Here is a 25,022-nt window from a genome sequence, read left to right as displayed (position 1 = left end):
TAATTATTAAAAAAAGAACGATATTTTACGCGACGATCCCGAAACGCAAATTAACGCCCGATTATTTCAACGATAACCGCGTTATCTCGACGCGTTCAGAGCCGGACAACTGACTCGATTTGCCCGATTAAGGACTTAGCCCCGCGTGGCCAGTTGAAGTGTTCGACAGAGAGAAGAGAGATCCTCGAAAAGTAGAAAGCGAGCTTTCTACAATGAGGATCATCTCCCCTCGCCACCGACACGTCACGGTAGCACCCTTCCACGCACAGTTAAGTCAAATTATCTGGGCAGTTCTTGTTATGCGATCCCGACACCTTTCCGCCAAGGACCACGCACGAGACAGCCGTCACGTCTGAGAACGTGGAAATTAACGCAATTATATGTTAATTATTAAAAAAGAACAATATTTTACGCGACGATCCCGAAACGCAAATTAACGCCCGATTATTTCAACGATAACCGCGTTATCTCGACGCGTTCAGAGCCGGACAACTGACTCGATTTGCCCGATTAAGGACTTAGCCCCGCGTGGCCAGTTGAAGTGTTCGACAGAGAGAAGAGAGATCCTCGAAAAGTAGAAAGCGAGCTTTCTACAATGAGGATCATCTCCCCTCGCCACCGACACGTCACGGTAGCACCCTTCCACGCACAGTTAAGTCAAATTATCTGGGCAGTTCTTGTTATGCGATCCCGACACCTTACCACGCACGAGACAGCCGTCACGTCTGAGAACGTGGAAATTAACGCAATTATATGCTAATTATTAAAAAAAAAACGATATTTTACACGACGATCCTTAAACGCGAATTAACACCCGATTATTTCAACGATAACCGCGTTATCTCGACGCGTTCAGAGCCGGACAACTGACTCGATTTGCCCGATTAAGGACTTAGCCCCGCGTGGCCAGTTGAAGTGTTCGACAGAGAGAAGAGAGATCCTCGAAAAGTAGAAAGCGAGCTTTCTACAATGAGGATCATCTCCCCTCGCCACCGACACGTCATGGTAGCACCCTTCCACGCACAGTTAAGTCAAATTATCTGGGCAGTTCTTGTTATGCGATCCCGACACCTTTCCGCCAAGGACCACGCACGAGACAGCCGTCACGTCTGAGAACGTGGAAATTAACGCAATTATATGCTAATCTAATTATTAAAAAAAAAACGATATTTTACGCGACGATCCTTAAACGCGAATTAACGCCCGATTATTTCAACGATAACCGCGTTATCTCGACGCGTTCAGAGCCGGACAACTGACTCGATTTGCCCGATTAAGGACTTAGCCCCGCGTGGCCAGTTGAAGTGTTCGACAGAGAGAAGAGAGATCCTCGAAAAGTAGAAAGCGAGCTTTCTACAATGAGGATCATCTCCCCTCGCCACCGACACGTCACGGTAGCACCCTTCCACGCACAGTTAAGTCAAATTATCTGGGCAGTTCTTGTTATGCGATCCCGACACCTTTCCGCCAAGGACCACGCACGAGACAGCCGTCACGTCTGAGAACGTGGAAATTAACGCAATTATATGCTAATTATTAAAAAAAAAACGATATTTTACACGACGATCCTTAAACGCGAATTAACGCCCGATTATTTCAACGATAACCGCGTTATCTCGACGCGTTCAGAGCCGGACAACTGACTCGATTAAGGACTTAGCCCCGCGTGGCCAGTTGAAGTGTTCGACAGAGAGAAGAGAGATCCTCGAAAAGTAGAAAGCGAGCTTTCTACAATGAGGATCATCTCCCCTCGCCACCGACACGTCACTGGTAGCACCCTTCCACGCACAGTTAAGTCAAATTATCTGGGCAGTTCTTGTTATGCGATCCCGACACCTTTCCGCCAAGGACCACGCACGAGACAGCCGTCACGTCTGAGAACGTGGAAATTAACGCAATTATATGCTTAATTATTAAAAAAAGAACGATATTTTACACGACGATCCTTAAACGCGAATTAACGCCCGATTATTTCAACGATAACCGCGTTATCTCGACGCGTTCAGAGCCGGACAACTGACTCGATTTGCCCGATTAAGGACTTAGCCCCGCGTGGCCAGTTGAAGTGTTCGACAGAGAGAAGAGAGATCTTCGAAAAGTAGAAAGCGAGCTTTCTACAATGAGGATCATCTCCCCTCGCCACCGCCTTCCACGCACAGTTAAGTCAAATTATCTGGGCAGTTCTTGTTATGCGATCCCGACACCTTTCCGCCAAGGACCACGCACGAGACAGCCGTCACGTCTGAGAACGTGGAAATTAACGCAATTATATGCTAATTATTAAAAAAAAAACGATATTTTACGCGACGATCCTGAAACGCGAATTAACGCCCGATTATTTCAACGATAACCGCGTTATCTCGACGCGTTCGGAGCCGGACAACTGACTCGATTTGCCCGATTAAGGACTTAGCCCCGCGTGGCCAGTTGAAGTGTTCGACAGAGAGAAGAGAGATCCTCGAAAAGTAGAAAGCGAGCTTTCTACAATGAGGATCATCTCCCCTCGCCACCGACACGTCACGGTAGCACCCTTCCACGCACAGTTAAGTCAAATTATCTGGGCAGTTCTTGTTATGCGATCCCGACACCTTTCCGCCAAGGACCACGCACGAGACAGCCGTCACGTCTGAGAACGTGGAAATTAACGTATTAAAAAAGAACGATATTTTACGCGACGATCCCGAAACGCGAATTAACGCCCGATTATTTCAACGATAACCGCGTTATCTCGACGCGTTCAGAGCCGGACAACTGACTCGATTTGCCCGATTAAGGACTTAGCCCCGCGTGGCCAGTTGAAGTGTTCGACAGAGAGAAGAGAGATCCTCGAAAAGTAGAAAGCGAGCTTTCTACAATGAGGATCGTCTCCCCTCGCCACCGACACGTCACGGTAGCACCCTTCCACGCACAGTTAAGTCAAATTATCTGAGCAGTTCTTGTTATGCGATCCCGACACCTTTCCGCCAAGGACCACGCACGAGACAGCCGTCACGTCTGAGAACGTGGAAATTAACGCAGTTATATGCTAATTATTAAAAAAGAGCAATATTTTACGCGACGATCCCGAAACGCGAATTAACGTTCGATTATTTCCGGCGGACTCGGACGGCAGAGAAACGACGGAATTCCGAATAATCTGATGACTTCGAACAACACTCGCGAAAATGAAACGCAACGAACCGTTTATACAATCGACGACGATTGGATTTAGTTTCCCCGTTGTTAGGTAAAAGCCTGTAAAAGATAAGATTACGCGTACGTTTAGGTCGGTACTCTACTTAGATTGGGATACGCGTAGTAAGTATATATACGCGAGAATAAAAATATAAGTAATAAAATAATGCTACAGTTGAAAGCGGATGAAGTACGCGTCGCGTGTGATTAATTTCGAGAGTATCGTGCAAGGTATATGGCAAAGCCGCACGATTATTATATTCTTGTGATTACTTGTAATCACGTTTAATTGTAATCAAAGTTTCTTTGTTTTAGGAAACAGATGTGAGTGCCATGAAGAAATAGCAATGCGGAAAGAAGAGAAGAGTCGAAGGCGAAGAAGCAGCCAGATATGTAACAGATCGCGAAGTGAGCATTTCATAATCTATTTTATTAATTGTTATCTAATGAAAATAATTATTTATTTGCGTAGTATATCGTTTTCAGATCACTGTACAATGTAATAGTGTATTGAATGCTTAATACGTTGTCTAATAAATAAAATATTTGTTAGATTATATTTTGAGATTTTTTAAATATATATTTAATTAATTATGTATGACATATGATTAATACAAATGGAGAGGTTAAAGCCATAGTGGTGTAAGTCACTTTTTTTAACCTATCGAGTTAAGTTCATAGATGCAGTTTACACATGCAGATATGTTGAAAAAAGGAGAAAAAAAAGTAATCAAAAAAATTGACTTACACCACTATGGCTTTAACCCCTTCAAATATACAGGGTGTCCTATTTTAATCGATCGCTCCCAAAAACTTTTTTATTTGTAATTCTAGAAAGAAATGCTTCGGACAAAAGTTGTTTGAAGGGAACATGATTCTTACGTAAGTTATGTTGTAGATGTCATCGTTTTCAAGAAATTTTAAAGAAGATTAATTTTTTAAATAAAACTTAATTTTTTTTTTAAATAATAGTTATAGATCTTATCGAGACGTTTTTAAAACACTATAATGAAGTTCTTTTTGTTAAAAATTTCCTGATATTTTAAATTTTGTCATATTTTTAATATAAAGTATGAAATATCTTGTAAAATAATAATTCACTTTTTGATGACTTTACCTTGATACTTTTATACATAAAATAATAAAAGAAACCGATTGTTGTAAAGAAAAAAAACAAAAAAAAAATAATTTTAAAAAATTTGTTTGTATTGTGTAAAAGCATTCAATTGTATAAAATTGCAAATGTAAAAATTAATTTCATTGTTCGTTTGCTTTCATTATTTTATGTACAAAAGTATCCAGGTAAAGTAATTAAAAAGTGAATACTTTACGAGATATTTCATATTTTATATTAAAAACATTATGACAAAATTTAAAATATCTCAAAAAATCTTTAACAAAAGAGAGCTTTATTACAGTGTTTTGAAAACGTCTCGACAAGATCTAAAACTTTTATTTCAAGAGAAAAATCAAGTTTTATTTAAGAAATTATTCGCCTTTAAAATTTATTGAAAACGATGACATCTACAACATAACTTACGTAAGAATCATGTTCCCTTCAAACCAAACAACTTTCGTCCGAAGCATTTCTTTCTAGAATTACAAATAAGAAAGTTTTTGGGGGTGATCGATTAAAATGGGACACCCTTTATATAAAATATTTCTAAATAATTAAAATTTATAATAGTTTAAATTATATCAGGATTAGATTTTTTTCTTATCAAATTTTATGCAAGTTGATATTTAAATAAAGAAGCATTTTTATTAAGATGTTATTGTTATATTAGTTGAAATTATGAATAAAATAATACTTGCATACAAAATTATTCTTCCATTTTTATTTTAGGTATATGTGTTTCTTTTCGTGTTCTCCAAATATTCGCTCAAAATTAAATATTTCATAAATTGATGCAAGCAAGCAATAGGTAATTGTCTATAAATGTTTTTTTAATATGTGTACTATAAAATAGAAGCATTATATATCTTTCTTATAAAAACAAGAAATCTATATTTATTTTAGACATTATTATTTTTATTTAAATATTTAAATATGTTACAGATTAATCTTGTATATATACATATCTGTTGTATGATGGGAGTAAAAAAAGGGTTCAAATGAAAGAACCCGCGAGGAGACTGAGGAGATCTAAGAAAAATAACGGTTGTCGTGAATTTGTGGTGAGCATTATTGCTTACTTGCATAAAATTAGTTGTTTTATTTGATGAAAAATAATGTTTTTATGTCACTCACCGATCGATGGAGTGCGGAAATGTCAGCTACGTATTATCAGCTATGATAGTTCTGTAACATACAAATATAAGGTTCAAATTAAAATGGAGCTCAAAATAATTAATAAAAATAATAGACATATTGAATCTTTTAACTCTTAAAAGTATGTTAAAGAGTAAAGTTTTTCTTTCCTAGACAATAAAAATCAGAAAAAATTACTTGTTGCTGAAATAAATAAAAAAGAATAAGAAAGAAAGTTGCATTAAAAATAAAATATTGACATTTTAAAAATATGTAGCTTTTCTACACATTTCTTTTTCACAAAAAGAATTAGTACAACATATTTATATATGTAAAATAAAAATAAAGACTATTTTCTTATAGAGAAAAGGGTATTAAATGAGTTAGACATGTGTTTCCTTTATATTTATAAATACTTTTCGAATATGTGTGTGTGTGTGTATACATATACATATACACAAATAATTATTTTACAGCCAAAAAAGCACTTACTTATTTTATTTTGCTTTTTTTAACTAAGTTTTCTTACAACAAAGAGTATTTTCTTACTATAATAGTTTTCAAATATCTTGACTCAAGTCTTTGAAAACAGAATATTGTTTTGAGTAAATGTAATGCTTATATATAATGACTTTATGGTAGGTTTGCGAATTAAGTATTTGATACGCTTATATATCCGCAAATCTACTATAAAGTCATTGTAAGAATTACATTTACTCAAAACAATATTCTTGACTTTTGTGTCAAGATATTTGAAAACTATTATAGTAAGAAAATATTCTTGGTTGTAAGAAAACTTAGTTTAAAAAAATAAAATAAAATAAGTAAGTACTTTTCTTGGCTGTAGAATGATTATTTTCCCGTATGCATAAATAGAAGCATCATTCTTATAAAAACAAGAATTACGTATTTTAATAATGCTGTATACTCATCTTGCATCTGATTTATTATATATATATATATATATACATATATATATATATATATATATATATGAGACAGTATTATATATGACTGAACTGAACTAATTAAATGTAAAGTTAAGACATGTTGCACTTACCAATTAAATGAGTCGTGACGCTACTCGGCCGGAGCCGATCTGTACCGTATCTGCCGCGTTCTAAAAATGAAAGGAGAATGTTATCAATATATATGGGGGAGGCGCTTCGTCTCTCGCACGGTCTCTCAACTTCTCGCGTCGGCGGCGGTGTCACTTATCCCGCTCTGGACTTCGCGATTATGCATTTTTCGTACTTCAAATAGGAAATACTATGTCCGCGCCTCTATTACTACGGTTATTATTTTGCATTCGAGCGAATAGACATATCAATCTTGGCAGATATCCGCGATTTCGCGACATTTAGAAAATACGATCTACTCTCACTACTGCCCGCGCGACACACCATCGGCCGAACAAGCGCCGCGAAACACGTATTTTCAAGAATTATTAAGACCCGAGTGCCCCGAATCCATACTATACACGACAGATACCGCAAATATTAAATGAAAAGGTTGATACATGTTATACTCACCAATCAAATAAGTCGCGACGCCAGTCGTTCCGCAGCCGATCCGTACCGCGTCCGTCGTCCGTCGCGTACGTTGTACGTTCTGAAAAGAGAAGGAAAACGTCATCAACATGGCGGAGGCGCTTCGTTTCCCGCGCGGGCAACTTCTCGCGCCAAGAGCGTCGCGGCGCCGGCGTCGCTACACTCGCTACTCGCTACGCGTCGCGCTCTCAACTTCGCGATCATGAATTTTCCGACTTTGAAAAATCAAATACTATATAAGTATAAGCTCGCCTATTGTTACGATCGTTATTTTGTGTTCGAGCTGCTAGCGAATATATGTACTAATATTTGTGACGGATGTCCGCGATATTCGCGACGTTGGAAAATACAATCGTCACTCGTCCGCGCGACGCGCCTTCGACCGACCAAGTATCGCGAAATGCGTATTTTCCCAAATCGTTAATACCCGAACGTCGAATCGATACTACGCGTCACTACGCGATAGATACCGCAGTAAATAATGCATGCAAGATTAACAAAAGCTATACTCTTACCTCAATTGAATGAGTCGCGACGCCACTCATCTCTCGTCTCGCGTCACAGAGCCGATCCGTACCGTCCGCCAGTCCGCCGTGTTCTGAAAATGATTGAAATGAACGCAAGAGAACGTCATCAATATGGCGGAGGCGGCACTTCGAATCGTTTCCCGCGCGGTCAACTTCACGTTCGATAAGAGCGGCATTACTGCGCGTCCCCGTTCTTATGTTCGCGTTCGTTTTTCTCATTCTAGCAATAAATGCTATACGTTGCCTTATATATAGCGGTCGCTCTTTCGCATTAGGCCGGTTCTACAATCAGAGTCGTACGTGTCGAGGTCGGATGTCGGGACGTAACCGATGGTCCAATGAGGAAAATTCGTTTTCGAAAAAGAAATTCTCTCATTGGATCATCGGCTGCGTTCCCAATGCCACCGACGAGATACGTTTATATCTCGTCGTCGGTACCAATTAATATATTGAAGAGTAAACTGGAAACAAAAGAATATATATGTCACTCTTAATATATATGTTTTTTATACTCTTTTTTAAATATGTTAACTATAAAAATCTAATGATTTTTTTATCATCTCTAGACATATAACGCCATTACGCCAATACAATTATCGACAGTGTCGGTAAATGAACGTGGCTACGTAGTACCAAGTTTGAAAATGGATGTACTGGCGGTAGTCGTGTATGTATGTATGTAAGGACTGTGTCGACTGTGAGCTGTGAGGAGGAGTACTGAGGATGAGGAGTGAGGAGGTCCCACGTCCCACGAAAAAGGCCGGGCTGTAGCTGTGTAGCATATTATACCGATACGCATGGAAACAGTCTGCGAGACCAGTTTATTCGTTCCGTGTACGGTCAACGAGCAGATCAATCAAGGGAGATAATTAAGAGGAATCGCGATGTCGCAGGGAAGAGGTGAGTGATCGGCTGATCGAGTCGCCGCGTTCCGTCTCATTGTCAAGAAGAAATCATCATCGATTCCACGTGTGAACGTGAGGCTGGGTGACAGCTGATCGGTCGGAAGTTCGTAGCGGCGGTGGTACACAAATCCGCTTTTAAAGAGCTTGAGAGAAATCCTTTCGAATTGATATCTTTGAAAGTTATAAAGAAAATGGGTTATATCATTGCTATGGATTGCTCTTGCAGCAAAACTCTTTACCTCTCAAAATTAAAGATAATAAAAAAGAGTTGACTTCCTTTTAAGATTTATAATTACTTTAACGCGTTACATATTTCAATGCTCTTCATATTTTTCTACGTTGCGTAACGAACTATATGTTAATTGAGAGACACATGAAACTTTCCTTCAGTGTTTATCGCAGTTTGACTTTGCTGTAGTAGACACATATGTGTCTACTTCTTTAAACAGTCTGTAACTTTGTCACAGATTGCAAGATATTGTCTTTTAACATTGGCGTTACTTGCAGGAGGTAGGAGAAATCGCAAGCATCACGATAAGGACAAAATCAATCTTGGCGACAAGGGCAAGGAAGTGGTGGAGGACATAAACGAGAACAGTGCCGTAGTGCAACAATTCCGCGCCTACGCTGCCGAACTCGACGCCAAGCACGATCGTTACGAAAGGATTTTCAAGATCAATCGGGATGTGGGCATCGAGAGCAAAAGAATCATCTTTCTCTTGCACACCATCGACAAGGAGAGCAAACGGAACGCCGTGTTAGACACAGCCAAGACAAGACTGGAGAACGTGGCACAGAAGTTATTCCGAAATATCGCCAGTGAGTTGGACGGTCAGGACGCCTATCAGTTCCACAGAGCCTATCGCGCCGGTCTGGAGGAATACGTGGAGGCGCTCACATTCTACGACTATCTGCTGAATGGCGGTACGCAAGATTGGACCACCTTGGAAAGGGCACTGGCATACCCAGCGACCTCATCTCCGGCCGATTCGCCGGAGCAAAGTACTTGCAAGACAATCCGGGTCATGGTCACGCCGACGGACTATATCCTGGGAATAGCCGATCTGACCGGAGAGCTGATGCGAAAGTGTATCAATAATCTGGCGATAGGCGACGTGTCCAGTTGCTGTCAAACGTGTAATTTTGTCAGAAAGATATACATAGCCTTCTTAGGCTACACCAGCGTAGTGCACAACAACGAGGTGAACAAGAAAATCATCACGCTCAAGCACAGTCTGACCAAAATGGAGAATGCGTGTTACACCATCAAAGTGCGGGGATCCGAGATACCGAAGCACATGTTGGCCGATATGGCCATCGCAGCGGCTGAGGAATACGCCACCGAGGACGATGAGGGATATCAGGCGTTTTAACATATACGAGAGCGCGGATTACTTTAATATTTATTAATTGTTGTGGACTTATCAACCTGATGCGGGATAAAAGCAGCATTTGATACAGCTGACTATAATCGGAAATTTAAACGTTAAAGAAACTTAGTTTTCTAGTGCCGATTATTCGATTATTTGAAACTGTTAATTTCACGAAGATTACATAAAAAATTCTATGACATACAATTATCTTACCTTTGACATTATTTAAACGTTTAGAATAAGTGTTTTATATTTTCAATACGCGTCAGATTAATATATTCGTACTTCCCGACGTGTAAAAGGGCAACGTCGGTTGTGATATATTATTAACGTTTTTATATATCTCTCTTCAAGTAAAATGGATATACAAATACAATATTTCAAGACCATGTACAAAAATAAATATTCCATAACAAAATAGATCTGTATTGCGGACGTATCTATAATTTGGACGCTCTCGAAAATTGTAAAATCGACGATAGCGTAGGAAAATCGATGATTTCCATCATTAGCCGGTAGTACCGTCATCCTCCAGCTCACTCCTGTCGTCCCAGTCGTCGGAACTTTCGGTATACACGGACGGCTCGTAATCAGACTCGTCGACAGATTCCTCCGCGGATGACGGATCTGTTTCGGGCGAGGTGTCGACGACCACCGAGTTCACAGGGGTAGCGGCTCTTCGACGGCGACGGGGCGCGGCCGTGTGTTTGAACTGTCCCTTGTGCCGCGGATTCTTACGATAGCATTTCACACCGTATGGACACTCCTGCCGGTCGTCGACCTCATCGTAATCGGAATCGTCCGGATGACTGTAGTTGTTCTTGTGATTGGGATTTTTCCTGCGGTGAATCGTGTATATTGGCACTTTGGCGAAATTGTTTTGATAAAAAAAATTGATTTGCACGTGAATTGTTTCACTTACCGATAACATTGAGTACCGTACATGCATTTCTCTCTAGGGACTCTATCGGGATTTGACGCACTCGCTTGATTTTCAGGTGTGGCAACGGGTGGCTGAGAATCGTTCGGTGGATCCGCTTCAATCTGATCGCTGAAGTGCGCGCCGCAATCCCATTTGATCCTCTTGCCCGACTCATCGTTTGTCGCGGCTTTACTCGTTAAATTAGTATTCTTTGCTTTCCGCTTCCTGTTATTCTCGTGCTCAGGAGAGTAGGGACGTAATTGAACGGGAGGTTCAATTACATCCCGAGAGTCTGTTGACATCTTGGAACTCATCGCTGGCATATCACCTTCCTCTGGACAGCTGAAAGATGTGCAAAGAACACGATAAACAACCGTATATTCATCGTCAGATATTTCTGCTCGATTCCAAATAGAGTAAAACCTTGCGGGCTCGATTTGCAAAGCTGGAGCAGGCGCATCCCGGTGTTCTCCATTTCCATTAACAGGGCAATCCTTAAGCTCGATCGGTGGATCCCTGTCGCAAGGAATGCCGTTCAAACTTTCGCCGGGAGACCCCGCAGCTTCCATGCTGGACAATAAGCAGGCCTTCTTAATGTCCGCTTCGTTATTTGGATCTTCCCGATCAATCTGAAATGTAGGAAACCCCTTAGTAAGAAAATTCTTCGCGTGAAATTTCCTCTCTTCGGATGTCGACGATAATCGCTACCTTTCTCTTCAATGTCTGATCACCTTCCCGCATCGTGTCCGGCACCGAGATGATCTTGAACCAACATTTGTCGGGCAGCAGAGAGCAAACGTCGCCTGGCTTTATCGGCACGCTGCTTCCCAATTTAAGAGCTCGCCATCGTGCGCATCCACTGGGTTTCATATAACACGGTGCCACCTAATACTGGAAAATGGTTTCTATAGAAAACTGACATATACTGCAAAAACAAATAAGCTATCACACCATCGTGCAATTCTCTTCATTGTGCGAAAGCTGTATTGTTACGAGTGCAGGTTAATTTGCTATCGTTACGCGTTGTCAACTAAGGTATCGCGGAGATTATCTCGGATAAGTCAAATTTTATCAGAGTTTATTATCGTCAGAGTGCCAATACGTGTCAAATGATACAGGATGACCTTGGGCGAGACGGGAGGCCTTACCGGAGTAATCGTCATTTCATCGTTGGGCGACAGATTGATGGTCACGGCGTGTTTGAGCACCTGGCCGTCGTTGCACTGCGATAACGGTAAGGATCGTTAAATTTCAACGCGACAATCAATCCTACAGTTAGTTAAAGCGTCAATTAATTAGCCGGAAGGATCATCGATGAAAAAAAAATTGCCAAACACGCTGTCGCGCGTGTCTCGGTGACTCGGTGTCGCTCTGCGTTCTCTCGTCTCGATTTGCCGCGATTCGGCTCATTTGTCTTATCCGTGTAGCAATTAATTGATAAAGGCAAATGTCCCGACTGCAACGCAAATCACGCCGGGCGTCGATTCAACGTGACTCAACGTTCAACGACGACTATTGACTATTTTGAAACGCAAAACGCTCCGAAATTCACCGCGCCGCCCGTCGGTCGAACGAGCCGTCGCGTCGGCGAAACGCAGCGCACAAAAAATCGTGGGGTAAAAATTTGTGCGGAACTCCGGCGTGTGTGCGCCCCGCAGATAATATTATAGAACGCCGACATTATCAACCGCGTCCGACGATGCAAATATATCTCCGATGATTACGCGCGTCACGCACGCGTGTTAATTAAAACAGCTTAATTTAGGCGTTCTCGCAAATCCCGCATTCATTATTGCCGCTTTTAAATTGCACGCCTCGTGGCGCGATAACGTCCAATGTCTCTCGAGGCAATGGGATATAATTCTACGTCACAATTCTGCGTTATCGTTCGCGCTTGAATTTATCACGTCGCGGTCGTTATACCTACACGTACGTATGTACGTACATCTCCACGCGATATTTGTTAAATCCGCGACGAATTTCTCGATGAGAACTGATAAGCATTTTTTTATCGCTGTGACGCAGTCAAATGCGCTGCTATCGGTTATTATCGGCGCACATAATGGTTATTCGTACCGCCGCGGAAGCGTATTCGGAACGCGTGCTTCCTGTTTAGACAGTTTGCGCGTCATAACTCATAACTGGTTGATTGGTCGAGATATTATTATATTATGACATTAATATTACCTCCTTTTTTTATCGTAATATTAATATATTATTATATTAATATAATGAGATGTTATATAATAATTACTATTGTGTGAATTATAAAGTCAAACATTGATATATCAAACTGCGAAGTCTCATCTCGAACCGTGAATCACCCGACAAAATGATATAGGATGCGCGATAATCTTGACGCGTCAGCTTATCCGTTCGCATACGTCAACGCCAACCGCAACCCGAATCAGAAATGCGAGAGGAATATTTATATTTCTTTGCCTCAACTTGGATTTAATTCGGATCGATAGAATTTAAAGGATTCCATGAGAATTTTATGAGAAATATAATTCATTTTAGATCGTATCCTGCGCGATTATAGTATCTGATGGTAGCAGGATTATTTGTCTCAAAAGGAGTTCCTCGTTTCTTTGGAGTAATATTTTGTATGTCATCTTGATAGAGTAACTTGGCAAAAAAATCAGTTACGCAACTCACTCCTGTCGCGGCGCCGCGGCCGATGATATTGTTGCCGATCAGCAAATTCGCCTTCTGCACCAGATCGTTGTCCACTCGCACTATTTGCAGCTTTTTCGACATGATTAATTTTCCGATAGATAGGTTAACGCGTCACGGGGGACATTTCGCGACTATATTCGCTGGAAAAATTTGTCGTTTTGTCAAGAGAAGACTGCAGCAGCAAACATGGACACACACAAGGATTCACGACGGGCCAACTTCGGACGCAGTTGACCGCGACTGCGCAGAATTATGAATAATTCTCATCTAACACGCTCTATTCGCATGTTCTTTAATTGAAAAAAAATCTATATTCTAATTTCAAGTTTTACGAGTTCTTCTCGTGGCGAAAAGAAAACTTGTCGGATTCAAACAACAGATTCGAAATCAACGAAAGAATTAAAAGTAGGACACTCCGTACAGTCAGTACATTTGCTATAATTGGGTTTTTTTCAGAGAACTCTGAACAAAGATTTAATTAATTCGCAAGATAATCGCCCAGAAGAGGAATATATGCATTCTAGGGGGGCGGGGGGAATAACCGAATGCAGGGTAAAAAGTTATACAAGCGTTTAACAATGAAATGTCTTTTTTCATTTACAATTACAAAGAATGTACACGCTTATAAACAAACAAAGAGAAATGCGCCGAGAAGTTACAGTACAGATCTGACGCGATGCCATGAAGCTCTTTGCGTGGAAAGGTCTCATAAAAAACTGCCGGAGAGATGCTAGACTCGGTTTACTCGTCGGTGTGTTGAGGATGTTACGATCAGCTGGACCAGTCGCCGTTATACCGTATATATGTGTATATCCGAATTAAGCACGCTCTCACGCGATCGCGGTCGCGATTTTCTTTTCTTTACACATCCCTTCGTCGTCTCCCTCCCTCTGCGATAATTGCGGATAATAACGCGCAATTTTTGCGTCGACCGGCCGTACAGTGTAATTGTCGTTTACGTTTTGTACATAATCCGATATCCCGGGGGACGCGGGAACAACCGAGAAGATCATCCCGCAGGCGTGAAAGCGGAAGGAAGTGTCGTGTGGTAAAATATGAAACATCTGTCCTCCTATTTCCAAGCCGCGAAATGACGCTGGTTGATCCGAGCTCGAAGTAAATCAAACAGGTATTCTGTCGCCGCCCAAAAATGCCCCTGACAAATGATGCATATAGATAGTACCAGAGGGAACGTCTTTCTTCCAGTAAAAATAAAGGTACCGGGGCGCGAAAAAAATGTACGTGCATCGTAGTTCTTCAAAGTGATCGTTTTAGATGCGTTTCACCAATTTGGGTAATGAACCACGTGCCTCCTGTTAGCGGCACTTTGGGAGACGAAGTCGTTATTAAATCGTTGGCGAGTGTCACCTGTGACTCATTACAGAACGGCGCGACTCATTATAACGTGATTTACAGTGTCGCGATTGTTGGCGTTATTTTCGTCTCGATGCGTCGGCGAGAGAAGTTTCCTGTTCTTTACACGACGACGAGAGCGTCGTTGCGGGTCCAAGATGAGAAACCCAGTGTCGAGACGGTTCCGCCGAGATCGCGTCTGAAATCAATTAAATACAGACATATCTCGTCTGTTAGGTAGACTCCCGAATGAGAACTCGACCATACCCGGATGCCCGGAAGATACGAAATCGCAAGCCCTCCAGGTCGCTTTGAACACACATTGTTAAAGTCCGTCTCTTCGCGCGCACGCGTCCACCATGTAGAATCCGAAAACCCATTTAGCCTCGTCGAACGGCGAGCTTCTCGTCCGTCCTGCGCAGAAACCAAAGACGCGCTCCCCATATCCGGGAAATCCGTCGTCGATCGCGGAGTCTCGCCGTTTAGCTTACGAAATAGGAACTTTTGTAGATCGCGGTTCTTTTCCGCGAAGGAGGATGAACTTGAAAGAATCGATAGATTCCTTATGAAATTTTTATCCTCTACCTCGGAAGTCCCGACTGTCGAGTCTTTCCCACCGAGTAACATGCAATTTACATGTTAGTTAAAATTTCTTTCTCAACGATGTAAATATAATACACGTGTTGAGTAGAAAATTATAACTAACATATTTATTTGCTGGTTTTGTTCTTTTCCATTTTGATTCTCTCGCCGGGCAAGATAAGAGACGGGAAAAAAAATGGACTCTTTATATACAGCTCATTAAGATATGTTACATAAACATTTCATTTCTGCGTAGCCCGATTAATACGTCGTATCCACTTGACCAGTATTGAAAGATCTCCGAGAGATTAGATGCGATCGAACGCACGAATCTTTCTGTCGACTCGCTCAAGTTCACCCGTCCCTTTCCTCGCAGAATCGTTAGATGAATAGTAGGTCTGGTGTGTCGCAGGCCGGCTTCGTTTGTTGCCTATAGTAAGTAAGAAACTAATCAGCGGGTTACGTGTTGTCCCGCAAGTCCGTTTCGGTGCACGGCGGAGTGATCTATGGAAGTGATCCTCGTCGCTTTTTTGGGTTAATTTGTCAAGTGTCGTCATGTAGTAGCACACATATCACAGCATATCTTTAACGAGCTCACACTTGCCGAAATAATGATACAATATCGTCGTGCCATCGGGACGATGCAATGTACGAGAGCGAAAGTGTCGAAACGGAAAGTCTTATCGAATCGGCCCTCTTATCGGCGTACGTGATATATCAGTGTCCCGGTAGAATTTCTGGTGCGTACGTCGCATGTCACGAAACGTGGATATCGTTGAACATTAAAGAATTCAGGCGCTAAAAAGAAGCTGCAGGTACTACAGACGGAAATCATTTCGGGAAGCTAAATGATATCTCATTTATCTCTGTGTGGGAAAGGGAATATAGAAAAAATATTATTTGCATCAATTTTCTTTGTACTTCACAGACGATGGAATTTACAGTCTTTTAGAGACCGTTATCGATTTTTTAGAATCTTTCTCAACGAAACGTAAGTTTCCGATGGTTTACCTGCAGCTCCCTTTTTTTCTTGCATCGAATCTTTTATAAGGTATAATAAAATTGAAGTAAACGGTGCTGTGATAAATTACTGCGCATAAATTAAAGAGCCTTGTCGTGTAAAAGCCCGAAAACGTAATAACAATAGATATACTTAATCTCTGAGTCGCGCAGGAATGCGCGTGATCGAAGCTAATCGACGAAATGAGCTACCGGAAAACGGACAGCTGGTCTACGACAATGTAAATTAACATCGTACTTCGTGATCAATGTAATATAAATCCTACGTATTTATATGTAAATTAAAAACTAGTATCGCCTTGCGGAATATCTTCTTCGAAGTAATCGACCGAGATGAAGCACTGAGAATGATATAGAGACCCAAGTCACAATTTTTTCACGAAAATCTAACAGAAGCAACGTCTATCGGGGAATATTCTCCCGCTGGGTATTTCTGCGGCTGTCCAAGCGACGAAACGAGGAAACGTTTATATCTAATGAACTGGTCTTATAAAACGTTCGTGTTTAGCCGGTCGGTCTATGGCATCGCAATGATCAAAAGTTGGAGCGAGTTGCTTATATATAGCCTATTAGAGAATATACGCTAGACTATCCCTTTCTGTTCCTAGAACTCTTCGTGGCTTAGGTCTATATAAATTTCAACGCTTCAAATAATAAATACACGAAAAGGCGTTCTGCGCCGCCCGCGCCGGGACCCGCGTGTCCCACCAGTTGAGACGCACATTAACTACGAAACATTATTTGAAATGATACAACGCATCTGTCACGATCATCGGGCATACACACGTGTGTACGTGTATACATGTATACACAGATTGCTTTCGATTCGCGGATCTCTCCCCGGGAAAGGGAGGCCGCGGGGTCGTGTAACGTCGTCGCCGCCGCGACACCTTTGAGGAAAAGAAAGGAAGAGAAAGAAGAAATGATATGCACCGGAAGAGCGACTTATACCGAAACGAAAGCGCTGTATATGTGTGTGTGTGTGTGTGTGTGTGTTTAGGTATGTGGCTTTAAGCGTTAAGCCGCGCGCGAGCTGGCGACCCGCAAAACGTAGGCGAATCAAAAGGAGTTCATGGAAGAAATCCACCTCGCGAGCTTGACTGTCTAATCTTTGAGATCGGATATTGGTTTCGGTATCCCTAAATTCCCGCTCGTTTTTCTTTTAATAAACAATTTTAAATAAAAGAATAAGATTCTCGAAAAATTAAGGTCTACCGATTTCCCTTCTTTTCCGCGCTCGGAGTTCAAAGACGTCGTTAACACTAGAACCACCAAAGCAGTCAAAATGACTGATTTGTATTTTTGTTTTAGCAAATTTATAATAGTGCATTTTTTAAATTTCCGTGACTTTTATTGCAACGTGTGATTAAATTGATTAATTTACTCTCTTCCTTCTCCCCCCTTTTTCAAAGATATATATAATATATTTAAATAGTAGGAAATAAGAGTATATACGTTAATCTCGCCAATATAGTTCTAAGTGTTCCAGTGTTAAGAGCATCGGCGATATCGGGAAGACCCAGAGCCGCGTAAATTTTAAGGTCCGACATCCGTAGATCAAACGTCCAATCTCGCGGAGATAGATTTCCCACGGGTTTCCATTTCAACTCGTCCGCTTCTTCGACGATGACGAATTCGAGCTCGAACCGCTCGCTCAAACCGTATCGGAGTAGCTCTCGCTCGGCCAGACGTAGTATAGGTGACGTCGGCGTGCGTACGCCTGCTGGAGCTGCGCCTCGGACGCCCGCGACGATCCCTGCGGTCCTTGATGACCTCGTGGTGGACCGGCGTCGGTGTCCGGCTCTGGCTATACTATGGTACCGCCGCCTTCCACCGGGCTGACTACGTGGAGAGCGGCGCCGCCGACCTGGCTGATCCCCGGCTGAAATTAAAGACAACGCGAACCACTCGTTGATACACGACGACACGAGTAACGCGCTTCTGATCGCCTAAGTCGTCTAATAAAGATGCGCGTTATTCCCAAGAAGTTTTTGCGCATCTCTTATCATCCTTTATTGTGCCGAGAGCCAGAGATTTATTTTTGACAGACAATACATGACAGTTGAATGACTAAAGGGCTGTAGAAAGAATTTCAATAATCCAATTTCTGATTTAGAAATAATAGAACTTATACCTTCATCAGGAATTAATATCTTCATTCGATGAAGTTAAACTTGTAAATAATTTAAATTGTCTGTATTACGCGTATAGTTCTCACTTTCCTGTGTTTGTGAAAACTTTTTGGGAATAATGCAAATCTGGCAAAAAAGAGAGAGAGAGAGAGAGAGAGAGAGAGAGAGAGAGAGTGCGTTAGAGCAGAGAAATATAATGCAATTCGTGGTATAAAATTCAGAAGCGCCGTCGAGAGGTATCTCGATCAAGAACAGTGTGTGAATGATTCGAGCGTGTACGCTATTCTACTTCCATAACAAGTCCGATCAAGCGGTAAATAAAGCAAAATAGAACGGAAAATGATAATTCATATACGTACCATGCGATAACTCAGGGAAGTCTCATCCACGATATTCTCTTGCATCAGCCAAAGCGTGGTACAGAACATTAATCTTTCCGATCAATCAAAAGTGAAAAAAAGAAATTAATGCTTCATCGGTTTTGAGAAATAAGCGCAAGCATCGTCCGATTAAAAATTATAAAAAAGACGCGCTATTAAAATTATAAGTTCGCGTTGTAAAAAGAAGCAACGCACGCTGTAATGAACTTCACCGCGGCACGTCCGCAATTAGTTAGGTATTTATGCAACGTTGGCCAAAAAAGCGTGAAAGACTCGCTTTCATTAAATTGTATATGTATAACATACTTTCAACTTTCAACGTAATACAGTAAATCAACGGCAGCGATTCAAACGTTCCTTGAGTACACGATTAAGTAATTACGCAGTATTTGTAATTCCAATTTGCAAACGCTGGCTAGTTCAACCAATCGCAATTTAATGAGACTGCGCCGCTGTACTTTTGGACAAGTCCGTTAAAATGAAAAGGTGAGAGAATGAAGGATATTCTCGTGTGATACAAATGCTCTACGCAAAACGCCCAGGAAACACTATTCGAGTCCTAATATCGGGACCTAGTATACTATAAAAAAAAGAGAGAAAAAACATGCGATGTTCTTGGCAGACTGTAAAACAAACATCGTCTTACATGTGTCACCATACATATGTATGTATGCATATGTACGTGTCGCACAAAAGACTTCCCCGGCCGTTCTCCTTGGAGCTTCTGCATTGCACTTGATTGAACAAAATTTCTCAACAAGCGGGAAGCAAGCAGCGATTGTTCATTCAAATTTTTGCTTTATTGTACAACAAGGCAAAATTCATCGTTTTTTCAACAAAAGATTAAATGTTCTCGCATCTCGTAATCGTAAAGTCCGGAGAGACGACAGTTCGGCTAAATAATTTTCTCGTTGACTCTCTATCAATGGTCGGCTAAAGCTAAATAACACTTTACAGAAGATAGAAAGAAGGTTTCCTTCAATAAAGGGGCCTGCCCTGTCACGAGGCCTCATAGGGCTCAAACAACATTGCTCTCGAGGATGCAAACCAAAAACATAAATATATTTGATAAAGGTATTCGATCGCTATCCTATAGTTCGCGTAATTCTGTAATATTCATCGCGAGAATATATCTTGACCAGACCATCATTAGGCACAGATATCAACGACAGCCTATACTATGAATGAACTTTAAGCATCTATTGTCTTTTTTTTTTGTTCATTTGCAGCGCATGCACTAACGAGGTATTATAGAATTGATAACAGAATAAGTAAGGTTCTAAATAGAAGGTAAGTTAAAGCTCATCAGTTTCTCGCAAAAAAATAATATTAATGAAAAAACTATATTAATGCATCCGAAAAAAACATCATAATGTGCGCGCTCTACACTACTTAATTTGAGATGTCTATTTTCATGCAATTCGGGCAATAGATCTGTGTTCGAAAATGTCGCGAATTTACCCGATCTAATGGAATGTCCTAAGGCAAGATTATCCGAAAGGTGTTCATCATTATACGCAAAAAAATCGAAAAATATTTAACGTATTAAAAAAAAGGTGCCCTGTAAAATTCAAGATTGAGAGCCCGATAATACGTATATAATTTTAAACTACAAACTTGTTCACTCATAGTATCGTCCGTCCATGTACTTCCGTAATTGTATACACAATATATAAACTTAGAGAAAAATACTAAAAAAAATCCTCAATGCTCTTTCTCTACGATGGCACCTCCCAATACTAATAGAATTCAAACGCAATTATACAACCGTAAGGTCGTAGACTTAATTGTTGAATAGGGACTCTCTAAGATTAAATATACTGATTGTAATATATAAAACTTAAATAACAGCGACGCGAGATCGTCGTATCAAACACCCGGCAAGGTAATACCGAATTCGTCAATGTATCTCGTTTTAATACTTCCAAGCCAGAACAATCATTTGTCTTCATTGACCTCCTCCTGTCACCGCGGCAGGCGATAGGAAGACTACACAAAAGCATTACAAGATTTTCCCGTGTCACTTTTGTCACGATAACATCGTTTTTGGATTCTAACTCTACGTATATATGTACAGAATTCTCGGATCTTCCGACCAACAGACTCTAGACGATGGACTCGCTAAATAACGATTTGGAGATAACGGGTTACATCAGAGGTCGTTACATCGCATGGAATTGATATTACTAGTGTAGGGGTTGTTGCTATGATGGTGCGATGGCCTGTGCAGGGTGCTGCTTATCGTGAGAGGACCTACCATGTGGCCGGGCCTCGCCCACGTGTACACGTATCCATCCTGACACGCCGTCACGAAACAATCTTCCCTAAACACTAATTCAGTCAGTCTCTCGTGCGCCAGCTTCTTGCACACCAGCGGCTCGAGGACCGGGCACTCGTCGAACCTGGGACACCAGGCGGTCCCTATCAACCTCATAGGATCGTCCATCACGGAACTAACCTTTTTACTTCCCGTCCCACCTACTAAACCCCCACTGACACTGTTGTTCAGACTACTACTCGTCGTACTCGTCGAGTTGCCGGTGCTCGCCTTGTCGCCACCATTGTTCTGCACGACCGTCGTCACGCTGTTATTGGCCGTCGTCGCCGTTGCACCGGTCCCGCTACCTCGCATCGTCAGGCTAAAGTTTCGCTTGTGATTATCACCCTTACGCTCGCCGAAGCCAAGTCCCGCTAGCCTCTGCGTCAGCGAATTCACGGTCGCCACCGCGGCGTTCGTGCCAGTGCTATTGTTACCAGTCTCGTTATTACCACTCGCGTTCTCCTTGAAGTTTACATTATTTGAGTTATTATGTTTAGCATTCGAATTCGAATGGTGATTCGCCGTCGTCGCCGCCCCATTGCCACTATTGAACGTGCCCGAGGACGACAAGGTACCGCCGCTGGTGCTGCACGTCGCAGAGGGTCTCTGTTTGGCGCACACCGGTTGCCTCAGCACATCCTCCGTGATGTCCCATAGGCACAGTTGGGTGTCCTGCGATACACTGCCTAACCTATAGCACGTGCCGCCCGACATTCTCAATTCGGAGCCACAGGAATTACGATTCGAGTGGACGCCGCCGCTCTGCGAGGTCGTCGACAAGCGATGCGACTTCTCGTGGAAGTGATTGTGATTGTTATGCGGCATCGTCTCGTCATCCGAACCGCTAAAGTCGGGATCGTGGTCACCGTAGGACGTCGTGTACGGATCAAAGGCAACCACGCTCACCCAACTATGGTGGCCTTGCCCCCGTGCCACGACCCGCTTCTCGTGGAAGCTCCAGATAGTCACCAGATCGTCCTCGCCGCCTACCACCACGTAACGTCCGTCCGGCGACCAGCACACGCACAGAAAACCGCCGAAGTAGCTCCTCGCCGAGCCGACCAGTTCCATAGTATTGTATTGAAAAACACGCAGGAATCCATCCTGCGATACCACGGCTAAGTTCGTGCCGCACGGACTAAAGGCGAATTCATTTATACAACATCCTTCCGCGCCTATCACCCACCGATACAGCGGGTTTCTCGTAGATTTGGTTTTGCAGGTATATATGGCGTATCCGTCACCCGATTTGAACGATTGATAGTGCGGCGCGGTGGTGCCACAGAGAAGTTCTTCGTTATAGAGGTACAGCTGACCGGAGCTGTGAGAGACCAGAAATAGGTTGTTCGAGCCGGGAACCCACTTTATACATGTCACCTTGCTCTTGTCTATCAGTCTCTGAAACGTAAATGTTCCTCGTTAAAGTCAAAAAAATATTCTCGTCAAAATAAAGCAAACTTGACTAGTGCCGCAAAAAACTTTTTAAAACTTATATTAATTTTATATCGCATTCAAAATTATCTATTAAGTTTCCAAGAACGTTTAATAATAATTTGATTAGAAAATAAATAGCGCTTCTCTCTTTTTTTGCAGATACAAAGCTTAGAAATAAATTTTATATCACAATCTCAATAGTACGATTGTGATAAACAAAGATAAAGCAAAAAATAATACGATATACGATTTGAAAACAATAACGGATATTATCAGAGTATTAAGAATGTGTTTGCAAAACGTTAATTTATCCGACAAAAATAAATTATTAGAGATTTATTGAGACTGAAACGTATATAAAATAGACGGCACAATCGTTTCAGCAAGGCCTGTGTCTGCCGCAAGAAGACAGCGGAAAGTTACGTAACGTTGCTTGTTGAGCTTAATTATTTGATTGAGATATAATTGCATTAGTGCGCGGGCCCACCGAGCATAGAATAGCCTGGATAATGTGCTGCTAAATATTAAGTACGGTCATCGCGGGACGTGGAGCACGGTGCTAGGCATCCCGAACCAGCATTCATTTCCCAGTTTATCACGTTTCAATAAGATAACACGGACATATCATCAAGAACGGATAAGCGTTGACAGCTTTTGCACACATCGCACAGGAACTAGCTGCGCTAGAGAACATTGTTTGAACTATGAGATTATTTATCTCTACGTAAGCTAGCTCGCAGATAACGCAAAGAGTTTCTCACTCTGTATCAGGTGCGGCGCAGGAGAGAAAGCTTCCTTGAGAATCAAGCGATAAAAATTTGCAATCTGTGTGAAATTTGCTTTTACGTACGTCTTCATTGTACAATTTGCTGAGCTGAGAACTGTCCTTCTTTATGGGATCGATCAGCTGTATCTGCCCCGTGGAGAATCCCACCAGCAATGGAGCGCTATCGGCCGTCGCTGTTGTCCGATTAAAATTGTGGCAGGTCGGATTAGTTCCCTTGTATAACTTTTTGTCCACTGGTTTGTTCAAGTCTACAGCCTGAAATATTTTAACGATGCGTCAAGTCAAATCAATCAAAGTAATTATTAATTTACTTTCTAGTGACAACGTACAAAAATTCAATAGGGCTACGCGTGCAATAAGTTGTTTAAATAATTATCGCATTTCGAAAGCGTCTTAGGAACGATTTCAAGTGTCTATAAAAGTTTACGGTTCTTCGGGGGAATCTTAATAAATTAATTCTGTCGGTTTTTTATTTCTCACATATAAATCAACGATTCAATCGACGATTGCTAAGAATTAAGATAGCAGTATTATCTGCGAGAGATTACTATTTATGCGATTACTCGGTAAGTACTTCCGTTCCGAGAAACGTCAGCGCGAACGTTCGCCGTCAGCTCGCTCGTTTACGAGTAAAAAAAAAAAAAAAAAAAAAAAAAAAAAAAAAAGAAAAACGGGAAAAAGCAGCGACGATTGGACGCGGGTCGACCCAGAGGAAGCTCTCGACGTCGCGTTCGTCGTCGCGGAGGACCGGGCAGACGGTGAAAACGAGTCGGCCGCAAAGATGGAGGGTCTCGCGACGTTTGCGAGGTTAGGTCGCGACGACGGCTCGCGGATCCGGGGATACTCCGTCGTTCTCGGAGGGGGGGCCGTCGCGTCTCACCTTCTTGACACCGCGGTAGACGTAGACGTAGAGCTCCTTGCCGAAATTAAAGCACATTCGGTCGCCGAGGCCCTGCGCGCCCGTGGGGTCCGCTGGGTCCGGCAGCGTGACGAAGGACACCCTGACGGACGCGCTGCCCTGGCTGTTGGTGTAGCCGACTCGGTTCGGTCTCGAGTACTCCGACAGGGTCATCAGCTTGTAGGTGCCCTCCCGCGTGACGAATTGTGTTTTCAGGTCCTCCTTCCCTCCTCCGTCCAGCTGCACAGCCATCTTACCACCAGCAGCAGCAGCGGGAGCAGCAGCGGCGCGGCGGAGGAGCTCATCAGACACGCAGGGAGATTATCGCTCGTAGGCCGCCCTCGTTTCTGGCCCGCCGTTACGCACCGTCGTCCACCGTCGACCAACGATCGCCCGGCCGACCGACCGTGCGCGTGTGTGCGTCGCCGTCGTCCGATCACTCCGAACAGTCCGAACTCCTACTCCGGGTCCGCGACTCCCTCAACTCACTCACGTCGCTGTCGCGCTCGCGTGTGGCACTCAGCACTCAGCACTCAGCACTGTGACTGTGGCTCCCCTCGCCCGTCCGCGGGCAACTTCACGCGCGCGAAGCGAGCTCCACCGGCGGCGGGACCGGCCGCGGCCGCCGTCGGTCACGATTGGCAGAGGCCACGCCGCGAAACCGTGCTGAGTGCTGAGTTGCGGAGGATCGTCGTGAATCCCGTGACCGTCTCACGCCGGCCGCCTGCCTGGACC

At 42.6% G+C, this 25,022-nt stretch overlaps 3 protein-coding genes and 1 long non-coding RNA gene across 8 annotated transcripts; 1 reads left to right on the top strand and 3 right to left on the bottom strand.

Annotated features, from left to right (window-relative positions):
* Positions 1–2,655: 2,655 nt before the first annotated feature.
* On the bottom strand, positions 2,656–7,719 carry LOC143899247 (uncharacterized). The gene is made up of 5 exons (XR_013257439.1): positions 7,491–7,719; positions 6,958–7,036; positions 6,486–6,545; positions 5,426–5,476; positions 2,656–3,234 (listed from the first exon to the last, which is right to left on the bottom strand). It is a non-coding gene; the product is annotated as an uncharacterized LOC143899247 (long non-coding RNA).
* A 471-nt stretch (positions 7,720–8,190) lies between these two features.
* On the top strand, positions 8,191–9,984 carry Trax (Translin associated factor X). The gene is made up of 2 exons (XM_077409266.1): positions 8,191–8,402; positions 8,915–9,984. The coding sequence occupies exons 1-2, from the start codon at positions 8,387–8,389 to the stop codon at positions 9,778–9,780; spliced, it is 882 nt and encodes a 293-aa protein (XP_077265392.1). The 5' UTR covers positions 8,191–8,386; the 3' UTR covers positions 9,781–9,984.
* A 115-nt stretch (positions 9,985–10,099) lies between these two features.
* On the bottom strand, positions 10,100–12,305 carry LOC143899191 (uncharacterized). 2 transcript variants are annotated; one of them, XM_077409263.1, is made up of 5 exons: positions 11,851–12,305; positions 11,411–11,587; positions 11,126–11,331; positions 10,703–11,044; positions 10,100–10,619 (listed from the first exon to the last, which is right to left on the bottom strand). In XM_077409263.1, the coding sequence occupies exons 1-5, from the start codon at positions 11,863–11,865 to the stop codon at positions 10,289–10,291; spliced, it is 1,071 nt and encodes a 356-aa protein (XP_077265389.1). In that variant the 5' UTR covers positions 11,866–12,305; the 3' UTR covers positions 10,100–10,288. The 2 variants fall into 2 exon arrangements, with proteins under 2 accessions (XP_077265389.1, XP_077265391.1); XM_077409265.1 differs by having other exon boundaries at positions 11,411–11,593; positions 11,851–12,302.
* Positions 12,306–13,952: 1,647 nt separating this feature from the next.
* Positions 13,953–25,014, bottom strand: LOC143899183 (WD repeat-containing protein 20). 4 transcript variants are annotated; one of them, XR_013257411.1, is made up of 5 exons: positions 24,270–25,014; positions 23,453–23,644; positions 21,106–22,566; positions 15,002–18,218; positions 13,953–14,933 (listed from the first exon to the last, which is right to left on the bottom strand). XR_013257411.1 is itself a non-coding variant. In XM_077409243.1 (5 exons), the coding sequence occupies exons 1-4, from the start codon at positions 24,537–24,539 to the stop codon at positions 18,850–18,852; spliced, it is 1,974 nt and encodes a 657-aa protein (XP_077265369.1). In that variant the 5' UTR covers positions 24,540–25,014; the 3' UTR covers positions 13,953–18,218; positions 18,828–18,849. The 4 variants fall into 4 exon arrangements, 3 of the variants coding, with proteins under 3 accessions (XP_077265369.1, XP_077265368.1, XP_077265367.1); XM_077409243.1 differs by adding an exon at positions 18,828–18,900 and having other exon boundaries at positions 13,953–18,218; XM_077409242.1 differs by having other exon boundaries at positions 13,953–18,218.
* Between the last annotated feature and the right edge of the window lie 8 nt (positions 25,015–25,022).

This window comes from Temnothorax americanus, unplaced genomic scaffold (genome assembly GCF_048541705.1).
Source record: "Temnothorax americanus isolate GAGA-0224 unplaced genomic scaffold, ASM4854170v1 Scaffold26, whole genome shotgun sequence".
Classification (NCBI taxonomy): domain Eukaryota; kingdom Metazoa; phylum Arthropoda; class Insecta; order Hymenoptera; family Formicidae; genus Temnothorax; species Temnothorax americanus.
This window is presented reverse-complemented; position numbering and strand designations above follow the sequence as displayed.